At 39.1% G+C, this 12,030-nt stretch overlaps 1 protein-coding gene across 6 annotated transcripts in view; it reads right to left on the bottom strand.

Annotated features, from left to right (window-relative positions):
• Window positions 1-12,030, bottom strand: part of DIP2B (DIP2 disco-interacting protein 2 homolog B (Drosophila)) — a 69,086-nt gene that overhangs the window by 21,165 nt on the left and 35,891 nt on the right. For 3 of the 6 annotated variants that reach the window (XM_010566522.1, XM_010566526.1, XM_010566529.1), the window contains exons 3-12: window positions 11,008-11,145; window positions 9,528-9,653; window positions 7,601-7,813; window positions 5,100-5,243; window positions 4,169-4,288; window positions 3,366-3,563; window positions 3,032-3,123; window positions 2,418-2,528; window positions 834-957; window positions 194-303 (exon numbers count right to left, since the gene is read on the bottom strand). In XM_010566522.1, coding sequence (XP_010564824.1) covers window positions 194-303; window positions 834-957; window positions 2,418-2,528; window positions 3,032-3,123; window positions 3,366-3,563; window positions 4,169-4,288; window positions 5,100-5,243; window positions 7,601-7,813; window positions 9,528-9,653; window positions 11,008-11,145 — 1,376 coding nt within the window. The remainder of the gene's footprint in view (window positions 1-193; window positions 304-833; window positions 958-2,417; window positions 2,529-3,031; window positions 3,124-3,365; window positions 3,564-4,168; window positions 4,289-5,099; window positions 5,244-7,600; window positions 7,814-9,527; window positions 9,654-11,007; window positions 11,146-12,030) is intronic. The other 3 variants (XM_010566527.1, XM_010566528.1, XM_010566525.1) reach the window with 2 other exon arrangements.

The raw sequence follows: 12,030 nt of genomic DNA, 5'->3' as shown, positions 1-12,030 counted from the left end.
CCAGCGCTCAAGGCCACAAAGATATTCAAAACTAAAATAAGCTTCACAGCAGGTTGTACACAGTGAAAGACTTGTTTCAGTGGCTAGAAACTGGGAAGTTTAAGGTAGTAAGGCAGAAGTATTGTCTCTCCAGTGATTAGAACATTACATTCAGCTCACAGAAACTACTTTCTATTCCCCATTCACTACTTACCTCAATATATGCTGGCTCAGTTCCTGCAGCTGAGATGTTGGGCTGCCAGTCCTTGGGAGATTTGGAAAGATATTTTGAATCTGTCACAACCCATTTGAGTCTGGGCCAACCTAGAGCCAAAATTAAAGTGGAATATTAATATCAGTTTATTTATTGAGGGATTTATATTCTGCAAGAATACACTAAAACACCATCATTTGTCCAAGTTCAGTTACACAAGCAAAATACCAATCCAAGCCAAGCTACTAGCCAGAAGGTTCATCTCGTTTCTCATCAGGGAGTTCACTGGGCAACAAGGTACTTCCTCTACTCAGGAAAGATCCCCGCAGTATTTCTAAACATAGCTTGTTGTAGCATTAATAAAACTGCTTTTGAACCTGCCAAATGCCACTGAAGCGATCTGAGGACAACCCTGTCTTGTAAGGTGGATTCATCGTGACTTCCAGAACACCAAAGCAATTCTGTTGGACAAATGGATCAATCTACACCATATGCATAAAACCTACAATAGTCAAGTGATGCTATCAGAAAAGTTGCTCCCTTTGCCCCCCCAAAATGCATTCAGACCTCTGACAACTACTTTCAGTCAGTTCAGCTATAGCAAAAGTACAATCAAAAGCAAGTATATAACTGATCTAACCTTTAAATTGCACAATTTCTCCATTTTGGGTTTTTGGAAGCCCTTTCAGACAAACTTCAGTGGTGAGGGCCAAAGCAATACCACAGCTTCCCAGCAGAAAACCAATCTGCTGACCACCAGCATCCTGAGGAAGAAAGGGAAAAAAGTCATTCCTGTTTAAAGATGACATAAGTCAACCTTCCCCTTACCAAAATCCAAGGTTTGGTAATGCTCTGGTAATTGGATGGTAACATTATGGATCACATGGGGAGGAAAAAGAAGAAACAACCCAGGCCCACAAACACTCTTTCCTTTGGTTTGTCCTTCTTTGCCTGCATCCGATGTCTGGCAATGGTTTGAAACTCAGACGACAACCACTGTCTGGCACGGATGAGTACAACTGCTTCTAAGCTTACATAATAACACATTTTGGAAGATGATATATATCCAGCACAAAGGCCTGCTGGGTGAAAATGGAGACATACCTACAAGCCAATAAAAGTCCATAGGAAAATAAGCCACCACAAAAATGCAGAAGGGCTACTTACTCTTCTGCATATCAAGTCTGCTCTTTTCAATTCATTTTGTTCAAAAATGAAACAATTATGTAACTGGGGACAGATTGCAGAGAAATTTGGTGATTCTCAAAGGGAACTCTTTATGTATAAAAGTAGTATTATACTGGCAAGACTAAAATGCACTGAATGTGAAATCCACAGAAAACAAGCGCTCATGCCCAGCATCTAGGCATTGAGCATACAACATTTATTTTCATTAATGGAAGCCCAGATGCTTCAAAGAGGAATGATGAGGCAAAAAAAGCAAAACGTATAATTACACTGAAATAACAAGGCCTCTCTTTCCCCAGGAATTAATTTCTATTGCACAATGATAAAAACACTGAAATGAGGTAGCTCACTAAGAAATCTGACTGGGCAAATACTGGGAGAAGTTTTAATTTTGTATTTGGTTGCTACAGCAGTTGTCATATTACAGACAAATCAAAGCAAAGCTCTGTGACTCCCATAGTATTACCAGACTAGCTTACCATTTCATTACCATCTCTCTTGCCATATGTTTGCCATTATCCTGTTTCTTTTGTTTCCTCTTATGAAATTCTATAGTTTTAGACAGTTCTTGACAAGGCAATAATATGGCAATATTGCAAAAATTCTGGTAAGGGTAAAGAAAACACTTCGTTGAGTAAAGATTTACAAGAAGTGCCTCAAAGTCTTCAGAGATACTTAGCACCTTCAGTCTCTAGCAAAGTCAAAAGACTGGCAGATGCTAAGCATGTCTGGAAATGAGATTCCCTTCACATCAGAGGGCAGATTCACAGTATTGTCTGTACCGTATAACTTATTTGCAGTAACAGAATGGAGACTACAGCAATTAGGTGAATCGACCATTTCCAGCTACTCAGCACAGCTCTCTGGTCAATATGTTTTTCCATTTTTAAACAGCTATTCCAGGTTCACACATTGCGTTGATACAGAGCTGCTAAGGCAGCAGCTGGATGCTGTGAAACCCTTTCAGAGGTTGATGGTCTGACTTGGTTTTCATCCCGCATCAGCCTATCACTCCTCTAAGTTCCATCAACGTTACCTTTCTGGTAAGAGGTACCTCTATAGGCACTGGTATGACTTCTGCTAGGAGACAGCCGTAAAACGCCACCATAAACATGACTGGATCATTGTTGGGATAAACAAGGGCTACCTACAATTCAAAAAAATGTGGTGTTAGTTGAAATACAAAGAAAAATTGCACAGTTCAGATCTATAGTGACTAAAAGTCAGAAAACTTTGTGTTATTTCACATTCTACCACAACATTTTTCACAGGGCATCTTTAAGCACTCTTTCTTCTGCGGAATATGTGGTATGTGCATGAGTTCCTTGCGCAGCAATGTCAGCATTCCCTGTGCACCCATACACATGAAGATGCACACACAGCCAAAACACAGAGATGCAAAACTCTGTTTTTCTCTCAGAGGTGCAATGCTCTTCCTTAGATGTATTTCGAAGTCCAGAGCCAAGAAGTTGCTTACAGAGGAGCCAGCAGGACTGAAAAATCACAAAAGTTTCTTTCCCAAATAGCCTGTCCCTGGGATAAGAGTCTCGCTATTAAAAGGACAAGATTATAGTGTCTGTAGTAAGTTACAGCCCCCCAAACCCCTCTTTTTATTTCAGAGGGAGAACCAGACAGTCCCAAACTCATTACCCTATCTCCAGGTTTTAACACGGGTTCATTTTTGGTCCCCAGTTTATTAAGCAGTGTGTAGGCCAGCTTGAGACTTCTGCTCCACAATTTGCCTAGAACACAAAGAAGAGAGACTTGCACAACTCTAAATCAATCCAGCATACAAGAGAATATTTCAATTCTTGACTGCTTTTATTGTCTACATTCACGTCCTCTTTCAGCTACACTGCTTTGTCTACAAAGCTCTCAAAAACCAGGAAGGTATTTGCCACCACACTAAGACTAACAACCCTGTGTTCTATCCAATGCTGCTCTTTCTGAGCAGTTTAGTAATGGGATCCAGGGCTCAACTCACCATACGTGAGGGTATAAACTGGTTTTCCTGTAACATCCAGTGCTGTCAGACAGGGGCATTTAGCTTGTGTGGTTCCCCAGCGCTGCAGTGCTGCTTCTAAGGCAGGAGGCCAGTTACAAACAACTCCCAGGGGTTCTCCCTTCACAGGTGTCATCTGACGTCCTTCTGGCTTGGGCTGATTTGGGTCAGGCTGTGGAACTGAAGAAAATTCAATAATGTTTCCAGTTCATCTTTGCCCATTTGTTACCAGTTAGGCTGGAAAGACATACTGAAAACAAATGCTTTTCCTCATCACCTTTAGGTTTAATAACCCCTATCACATATAATTTCCTAGGAAGCCCTTCACAGAACAAAACATCATGAACATAGTCTTCTCCTAAGGTGCTGCTAAAAGGTATTCATTACAACAGTAGTGAGGAAAGTAACACAGAATTGGAGAAAAGAAAAACAGTCTTACAAAATAAGCTTGTAATGAAATTACCATTAAAGACAATCCCTTTTGGGAAATTTAATTAAAGTAGCCTAAACAAATGAAAGGGTTTTAAAAATGTATTTAAATAGTTTTGTTAATAAGTTTTAGTTATTGTAAGAAGTTTAGTGTGAGGAGGCCACCCAAAGCTCAGCAGTACAGTAAATTACTTCAAACATTGGTTTTGTATCAGACTATTCATGAAGGCTACGGTTAGCTACAAATAGCCAATCAGAGTCAACTTCAAAAACAATGGGATAAATAAATTCAGCACTGTGCATGTCTGTGTACTTATAACAAATGATTAATAAAAAACATTATTTGGTGCTATTACCTTCCACAATTTCTTCAAAATCATCCACAAAAAATTCTTTCAGCGGTGGTCTTTTAGGTCTTTTCAAGGTGTTAAGCAACTGCTGAATTTTCGTGGAGACTCTACTACTCACAGGAACACCTGGAGGGAAAGATTTTTGTCTAATAAAAGTGTTCGCCATGTCTATTAACATTTATATCTTACCGCCTTCCACCAGAGGATACTTCTCTTCATGCACCCACTCATTCAACTACTGGCTTCCATTATTAAAAGTTGTGCCAGTGCAGGACATCATTAGTAAGTATTATATCAGTTCTGTGTTAACTCAGTGGTCAGAAAATCCTAGTAATAGAAATGAATTTTTAAAGCATTTACTCCCTTCTGAAGGCTGATTTCCATCTGTCTCTGACACACTGCACTTGCTGTAAAACACTGCCTACAGATCTGCGCCTGCCTGCAGTGCAAGACTGCCAGCAGAGGGAGGACACAACAAGACCAGAAGCGTTACTGCTACCCCTCTGCACAAAGGTTTATGCCAACCAGTTTAGAGTGAGTATTATCAGCTTCATGGGAGCTTAATTATAGTTAAGAATTACATTATTTCATTCATCTTACCTTTCGTTTAGGGAATTCTAGGACAAAAGCTTTTAAAAACAATTAGCCTACCTATGCATTTATAATTTTTTTCTTAAAAAGCAGTAAAGAAGAGAAAAGCCTATGGTCTCTCCCATGATTTTCTCCAGTTCAGTACATAGTAGCAAATTGCTGCAGCATGGGAAAGTGTTCATGCCAATGTCATAACTGAGGCATAGGAATGTGTTAATGCTAATGCCATAACCATTTCAAATTTGTGAAGTGCTTAAATGGGATAAACTTAAGTCACATGATTTGTTCTCCCAGCTCAAGTCCTTAACACCATTCTAATTTCTGGGTACTCTGAAAGCTTCCGTACCATCAGCAGTATCCATGAGACTAGACCGATTAGATCCCTTGTGCATGCCTTTCACGATCCCTGAAGGAGGAAGGTCAATTGCTGCTGGGCGTGCTGAGGAAGAGGAGGTAGTTGCTGTGACATCTGGGGGAACTGAGAAATTTTCTAAAAGAAGGGAGAAAATTGAGATAGCAATTAACATATACCTTTTATTATCAGATGAAACAAGCAAAGTGTTAGTTACCTGTTACCAACAATCTTAAGAATTTAATGGGTTGAATGTGTGGGAGCTCTTATTAATGCTAAACACACCACTTCCTAAATATTAAGTAGCTCTAGGAAGTGCACGTTATCTGTTCTGGAAAACAGAAAACAAAGGCACAAGATGAGTGGCTTTGTCCATGTCAGGAAAGTGGTTCACCAAAACAGAATTCCTATTCTTGGTCTCTAACCTTCGAATCAAGCTAAATCTCTTGAACCTTCAGCACTGTTAAAAAAAAACAAAAAAAAATTGAGATCCACATGAGCTCTGAAATATTCAAAGCCCCAGAACAAAAATCTACATCACCTATGCAGTAATCTCTCTTGCTAGAATTATACTATTTAACTTTTTTGTTAGCAAGGGCTTTCTGAAACAAAACACGCGGTAGGCTATTGACTAAAGCAGATCAGCAAAAAATCATGTTGGCCTTAAATTTCTTCCAGTTCGGTGGCTAAACAGTATGAGCCTGTCCAGCAGTTAAATAATAAACTTAAAATCTAATGAATAGAGCAAGCTGGTTCTTACTTTTGCTTTAAGTTGCAAGACATTGTTCTGCTTTTCAGATGAGTTTGTAAGCTTCGAAACTACAAGTATCTCTGCATACTTCAGTAATTCTCTCATTAGCTTTCGCTTAATTAAGTGATTTTTGCTTACATGGGATTTCTTTGTACAACACAGTAGGTTCTATCATCTGATAGGGCAAGAATATTCTATTCTAGCTTAATAGAACCGCAACTGTTGCTTACGAAGGAAAAAAACCAACAATTTTGAAACTGTATGTTGGCTTGCACAGAGAGAGTCTGAAGGAAGTCAGATACTGAATAATTCCCACAGAAAGGTTTTTGTGGCTGATTCTCTGCACCCCTCTTTCTACGGGGAAAAAAAATCCGTTTCTGCATACTTTTGGAGATACTTTGGCAAGGAATATTTCTCATTTATTGAACTTCTAAGATCACTAGGAAGGACATACAACTCCAAACATTTGCAGGACTTTTTACTGCTCTCTCCAAAGAAATATATAAAATTGCACATGTGAGAGTTCCTGTTCATTTAAATTAGGTGTTAGCACAGGATGAATGTGGCATCTACACGGCAAATAGAATTCCAACAAAGATTTAAAGCTTCCATTTTGCATAAAATACTAATTATATTAGATAGTAGTTATTCTGTAGGTAAAAAGCTAGATTACCTTAATTCATTACAAAAGGTAACGTGGCTTTCTGTATGCTCCAATTAAAAACAGCCTCTCTGCTTCAAAGATGCGTTAATTATATTTACTACATTTTGTGGGCATTTTCTCCAGTTTTCCATCTCAGAAAACAATTTGCATCCCAGCAAATAAACAAACAAAAATAACAGCAATAAAAAAAAAAAATGAAACAGTTAAAAACACCAGCACTTCTATGCACTGCTTGCCCCAAACCAGTTAAGCAAAAGCAGAGAGCACACAAAATACAGACATCTCCTAAGATGCAGTAATATCTTTAACAGAAGATAAAAAAGACAAACATACACAGAGCAAAAACATACTTTGCAATTTCAAACAGAAGCATCAGCAGCAAGGAGCACCTCAGAGCCTCAAAAAACTGAGCCTGGGGTATCCAGATCTGTAAATTTTGCTCCATCTTCTCAATACCTGGATGCTCTGATTATTTCTCAGACTAGTCATGAAAGATCTGTGTTAAATCTTTACTCTGCTAAAACCATTTTTTTCAATTACATGCTCATTTGCTCACATAAATGTCTGGTTTTGGTTCTTTTTCTTTTCTTTTCTTTTTTAATCTAACGCAAACAATAAACCATTAGGGCTTGTAGCAAAAGGAGAATGTTAAAACACAGCATTTCCCCCACCCAATAGGCAAAGACACCCCTATGGTATTCATCAGGACACAGATGCCAAATGCTACGTGCATATGGCAGCTTTGTACACACAGTAGCTTTAAATAGCTATAGACATAAGTAACACAGTATACAGAAAGAAAGTTGTGCCTACTGATCCTGTCAATACTGTCATCACACCCTGGAGCCTTTTCTACTTCAGTAAGCTCCTGTTCCCCACTTCCCCTTTTTCAACCACCTCAATATTCTGAAATTCTTAAGGAAAACATCATCATGATGGTGCAACTCCAACAAATCCTAACAAGTTCCATCAAAACTAACTAAACTCTTGATCCGAATTTCCCTTATGCAATGGACAACTCCAGCTTTATTAATGCAATCTAAACTTGAAGCAGTTTTTCTGTTCATACCCATCTCCTACCTATTCGAGTATTCGCAAATACATCAGCTAGCGACCCACTGGTCCCTTTGCCTTCTCCATGGGAAAGTGTAGAAGATGCTGATGAAGATGTGGATGACCCCTGAATAGATCGGTTGATCCAAGACTCAGCATTCTGTAAGCTCTGATGCAATGCAGCAGAAAGAGCAGCTTGGCGCCTTAGTGACCCCTCATCCTCGGATGCGGAAGACGTGTCTGTGTGGAAGCAGAAAAGAAAATCTAGCTGCTTAGGGAAAAGCACATTACACTGAACACGCTCTCTTTCCAATTCACATATCAATGGCACAGGCTTGTAATATGAAGAACTTTTTTTTTTCCACGGGCTGTATCAAACAAGGTTACACTGGCCAAAACAGAAGTTGAAGCAGCAGACACCTGCAACATTTACCCCTGGTGTTTTGCCCCTGTTTAAAGCACACAAAAGATTCACCTCCTCAGACAAGTATCCTTCCCCTGGGTTCAAGTTTATTAACTTATCTCATTACTTTTCCATTCATATTCTATAGTATCAGATGCTGTGTTGCCTAACTGCTAATTCTGAAATGGAAAGTGAGGGGTCAGTGTCATTCTCAAAGCTGAAAATTCACAGGAACAGAACAGAATGCAGGCACTGGGAAACAAATATGCCAAGGCCACACACAGAAGATGCTTTTGTCTGGTATTCTAAATGGGTCCCTTTTAATTGCAGAAAACAAAACAATAAAAACCCCAAACAAAACAGAAAACTACAACAAGGAACTGCATCCTGCCTTTCTGAGAAAACAGATACCTTGCCTATCCTAAAGTTGTGAACTATTTATTTTATCACAAAGAAAGCACTCATTACTTGATATCTTAAATTGTACAGGGCTACATATAAACATTCAGTTAGGCTTTGGCCTAAAACTTACATGTTCTTCAAAGTGATTGCCTGCCTATACTCTAGTTGTAAATCAAACTATTAAATCATGTTCTACCTACTTGCCAAAGCAGAATGCAGTCACGAGCTGAAGGAAAAGACTGATTCCAGACACACTGTAAGTGCTAACTTTATTTGTGTCGTACCCACAGCTCAGAATGTGCTGTAGTCCTGGACAAGTCAGTACAAAGCTGAGACCCAAGCAGACACTGGGAACATGCATTAGTCCCCAGTAGAAAGGAAAAGAAAAAAGGAAGTACGAAGAAAAAAGAAGGTAAAAGAATAGGTATGAGTGAAGTGGCCTAGCAGAGCAGTTTCAGAGAGAGATATGAATTCACAATGAGATATGAATTCATAATCTTCAGATGCCTTCATCAATCCAAATGACTGTGATGCTTCTGTACAATGAGAGACAACATAAAAGTCACTGCCAAAAATTACACACATTCATCTTTAAGCCAATGCGTATAGCTGCTTGAAAACAGAGAGGTTTATTAATAATCTGATGCACATGCACCATAACAGACACCACATTATCCAAGGTATTTTGCTGCATCCATTACATGGGAGGGGTTAGGAAAGAGAAGTCCTGCAAGTCATGGAATCCCACAGGACCACCTCCAAGGTCCTTGCCCAGAAATGCATATCAGTGCAAATCCTTTTCCTGTATGTTGAGTATTAGACCTTAGCAAAATCAAAACGTGAATTATGCAACTGAAATAGGTGTGAGGGAAGCAAAAAAAAGAAGCCTCAGTCCAGAAAGCCCACTCAGCTTTTGCCAATTGATTCTTTAAAAGCTCCCAGAAGAGGAGTCATTTTCACAGCCCTAACAGCAGCTCCATGAAAACAAGCAGCTGCTCAAATGTAGCAGGAGAGCTACAGGAATAACAGACTACCTACAAATATGCTGAAGAGCTTGATTATTTTGACAATTGCAGCCTCTTGATTTGGAAACTGTTACTAAAGCGTACCTTAACATCCATGCAGACACGCACACTGTAAGAACCTAACCTGGGGGAGTGCAGGCATCAGCTGGAGACTGAACAAATGTAGACCTCCTTTTTGTTGGCATGGGCAGGGCCATCTTCTGCTCTTTGTGTTTTGCCAGTGCTGCTTGAACTGCTTCTGTGTGGATATCTGCAAAATGGAAGTTCATACACTCAGTTTTGCAACAGTAGAGGAGGAAGAAAAACACGAGGCTTACACATGTGCAACTATTGCTAGCCATCTGTATTTATGCAACCCCCCCATTTTACAGTACCTTCCCAAACAACTGATTTTGCCACCTCATGAGTAACATTTCCTTTTTTTAAAAAAAAACAAACCCAAACAACCAGGGAAACTAACTGAGGTTTCTAAAGTTAGCAAGCTAATAGCAGGGCCAGGTTTTTTAGTCTAGAATCTTCTGGATTAGTCATTATATTCTGGTATCTCTAGCAACCTTTATGGAAACCCCAACCCCACCAGATTGTTTCCCTTAGCCAAAGGTTATCCTAAAATTGCTTGTGCATAATTTAAAATATGCCTTTAAGCTAACTGTATACAGCCCCAGGAGCAACTCTCGTCTATAAACTGACAAATTCTGAGCCAGTTGCCTGATTTAGGAAAAATCTTGTGTTTAAAAACCTGACTGGATGCAGATTTCATGTAAATCTTGAAAGTTATGAACTGCAGCTGCAAATACATGTTGATTAGTAACTGAAACAGGCTAGGACATGAGGCCTCCATCTTTAAAGGAAGACACATCACTGGTGATGGGAAGACAACTTATTAAAAAACTACTCTGACAAGGGAGAGCTTATCCACATTAATTTCTCAGATTAATGTATTTTAATTATGCTTTTCCAAAACCCAGAAAACTAGGCTCTTCTAATGCTTTATGAAATGGCAGTATACAATAGCCGTGTTACTGGAGAAGGTATATACTTTATTTGGCCCTGTTGAGAAGAAAACTTAAATCTTATTAATGCAAAGTGAAAACCAAAACCAAGTGGAGACAAAAAATAGGTGCCTCCACCTTCACCTTTCCTTAAGCGGAGAAGGAAATCAGCAGGGTGCTAGTCAGCCATTTCTGCTGCTCTTTGGAAGTACTTTAAGCACAGATAAAGACAGCTCTCATTCTCCAACCTCCTAGAGGAGATATGCACAGCAATCACCAATTCCAGGAACAAATTATTACCTGTCACTTCACTGAATCTTGTTACCTACAGACATCATTAAAATAAGCTTTCCATTCTGTGAACGACTTGCATTGAATAGTTGCATTCAAGCCAAAAAAATCAAGGTGGCAAAAAATTATTTGCTTTTTCTACTTAGCATTCTTTTTTGATTCAGCAGCTGTAGTCCTACAAGTCTGATGGTTCTTTATACAGAACCACCAAGGTAGGACTTTCCATCAGTGGACAAATAATAAGCTTGATTCCTTGAGAGGACAGAGTACATTCTTCCTCATTAACAGGAATCCCAGGTGAACTCTTGCTCCTGCTCTTACCAGATCGATAGCGTTCATCTCTGGCTCCCCCTGAGCGAGCTCGGTGAAATTTGGATGAGGATGATGATGCTGAGGTTGGAGTTGCAGATGGAACAGGCATCTGAGTTCTGGATTCCTTCTGTAATGCTGGATCAACCCCTGGAAAACAGTCCACAATTCTCTGAGAGCAGGAAATAGAAGTAGCTTTTTTTGACCATACTTTTCTCTTTTACCATATAATTACAGGATTTCCCCTTCTTTTTTTCTTTTCTTCTTTTTTTTTCCTTTTTTTTTTTGTAGTGAAGTGGATCTAATTAGTATATTAACACATCTGTTCAATTATACCCTAAGCAGTTAAGATATACATGTCCCTTCTTTGACCTTAAGAGGCTTTTTCCAGCTTTTTTCTTTTTAAGGGGTTGTTAGGCACCTGAAGAGACAATTTACAGCAAATCTGAAGCAGGTGACATAATACACAATTTCACGTAATTTAAGTAACCTATCAGTGATAAAGGGAGATGAAGTCACCTTTAAAGAATCCATTACAAAATACAAAAGCAAAGGTGATAAGATTCAGATAAATTTTGATAAACAAAATAGTAGATAAGGCAGTTAAGTCCTAAACTTCCATACCCTTAATAGGGCCATCTGCAATGAATTTCAATGTTTTGTGATTTAGTATCTGTATAGTTTGCTCCCTATTTTGCCATGTTTCCAATGGGAACAGGACTGCACCATACTCTCATTGTTCCATTAAGGAGGAAGAGAATTGGCAGTTTAACTTGTGGTAAAGCAATATATGTAACTGCTTTTAGAGATCATAGTCATTTACACCAGTCTCCGTGTAGACGTCACTGCTATAGGCACAATGAGTAAAAGGGTTTGACTGATGCAATAAGTCATTATCTCAAATTAAGTTTGAGTTGTGAAGAAGAGCAAACCCACAGAAAAAACGTGTTGAGAAGTTGGGTTCATTACTCAGTGTTCCACTGACCAGTGTGTGTTATTGACAGGAAAACCAATAACATACCAGCAGCAAGAGCC

The sequence above is a fragment of the Haliaeetus leucocephalus genome, unplaced genomic scaffold (genome assembly GCF_000737465.1).
Source record: "Haliaeetus leucocephalus isolate CR32 unplaced genomic scaffold, Haliaeetus_leucocephalus-4.0 Scaffold214, whole genome shotgun sequence".
Taxonomy (NCBI): Eukaryota; Metazoa; Chordata; class Aves; order Accipitriformes; family Accipitridae; genus Haliaeetus; species Haliaeetus leucocephalus.
This window is presented reverse-complemented; position numbering and strand designations above follow the sequence as displayed.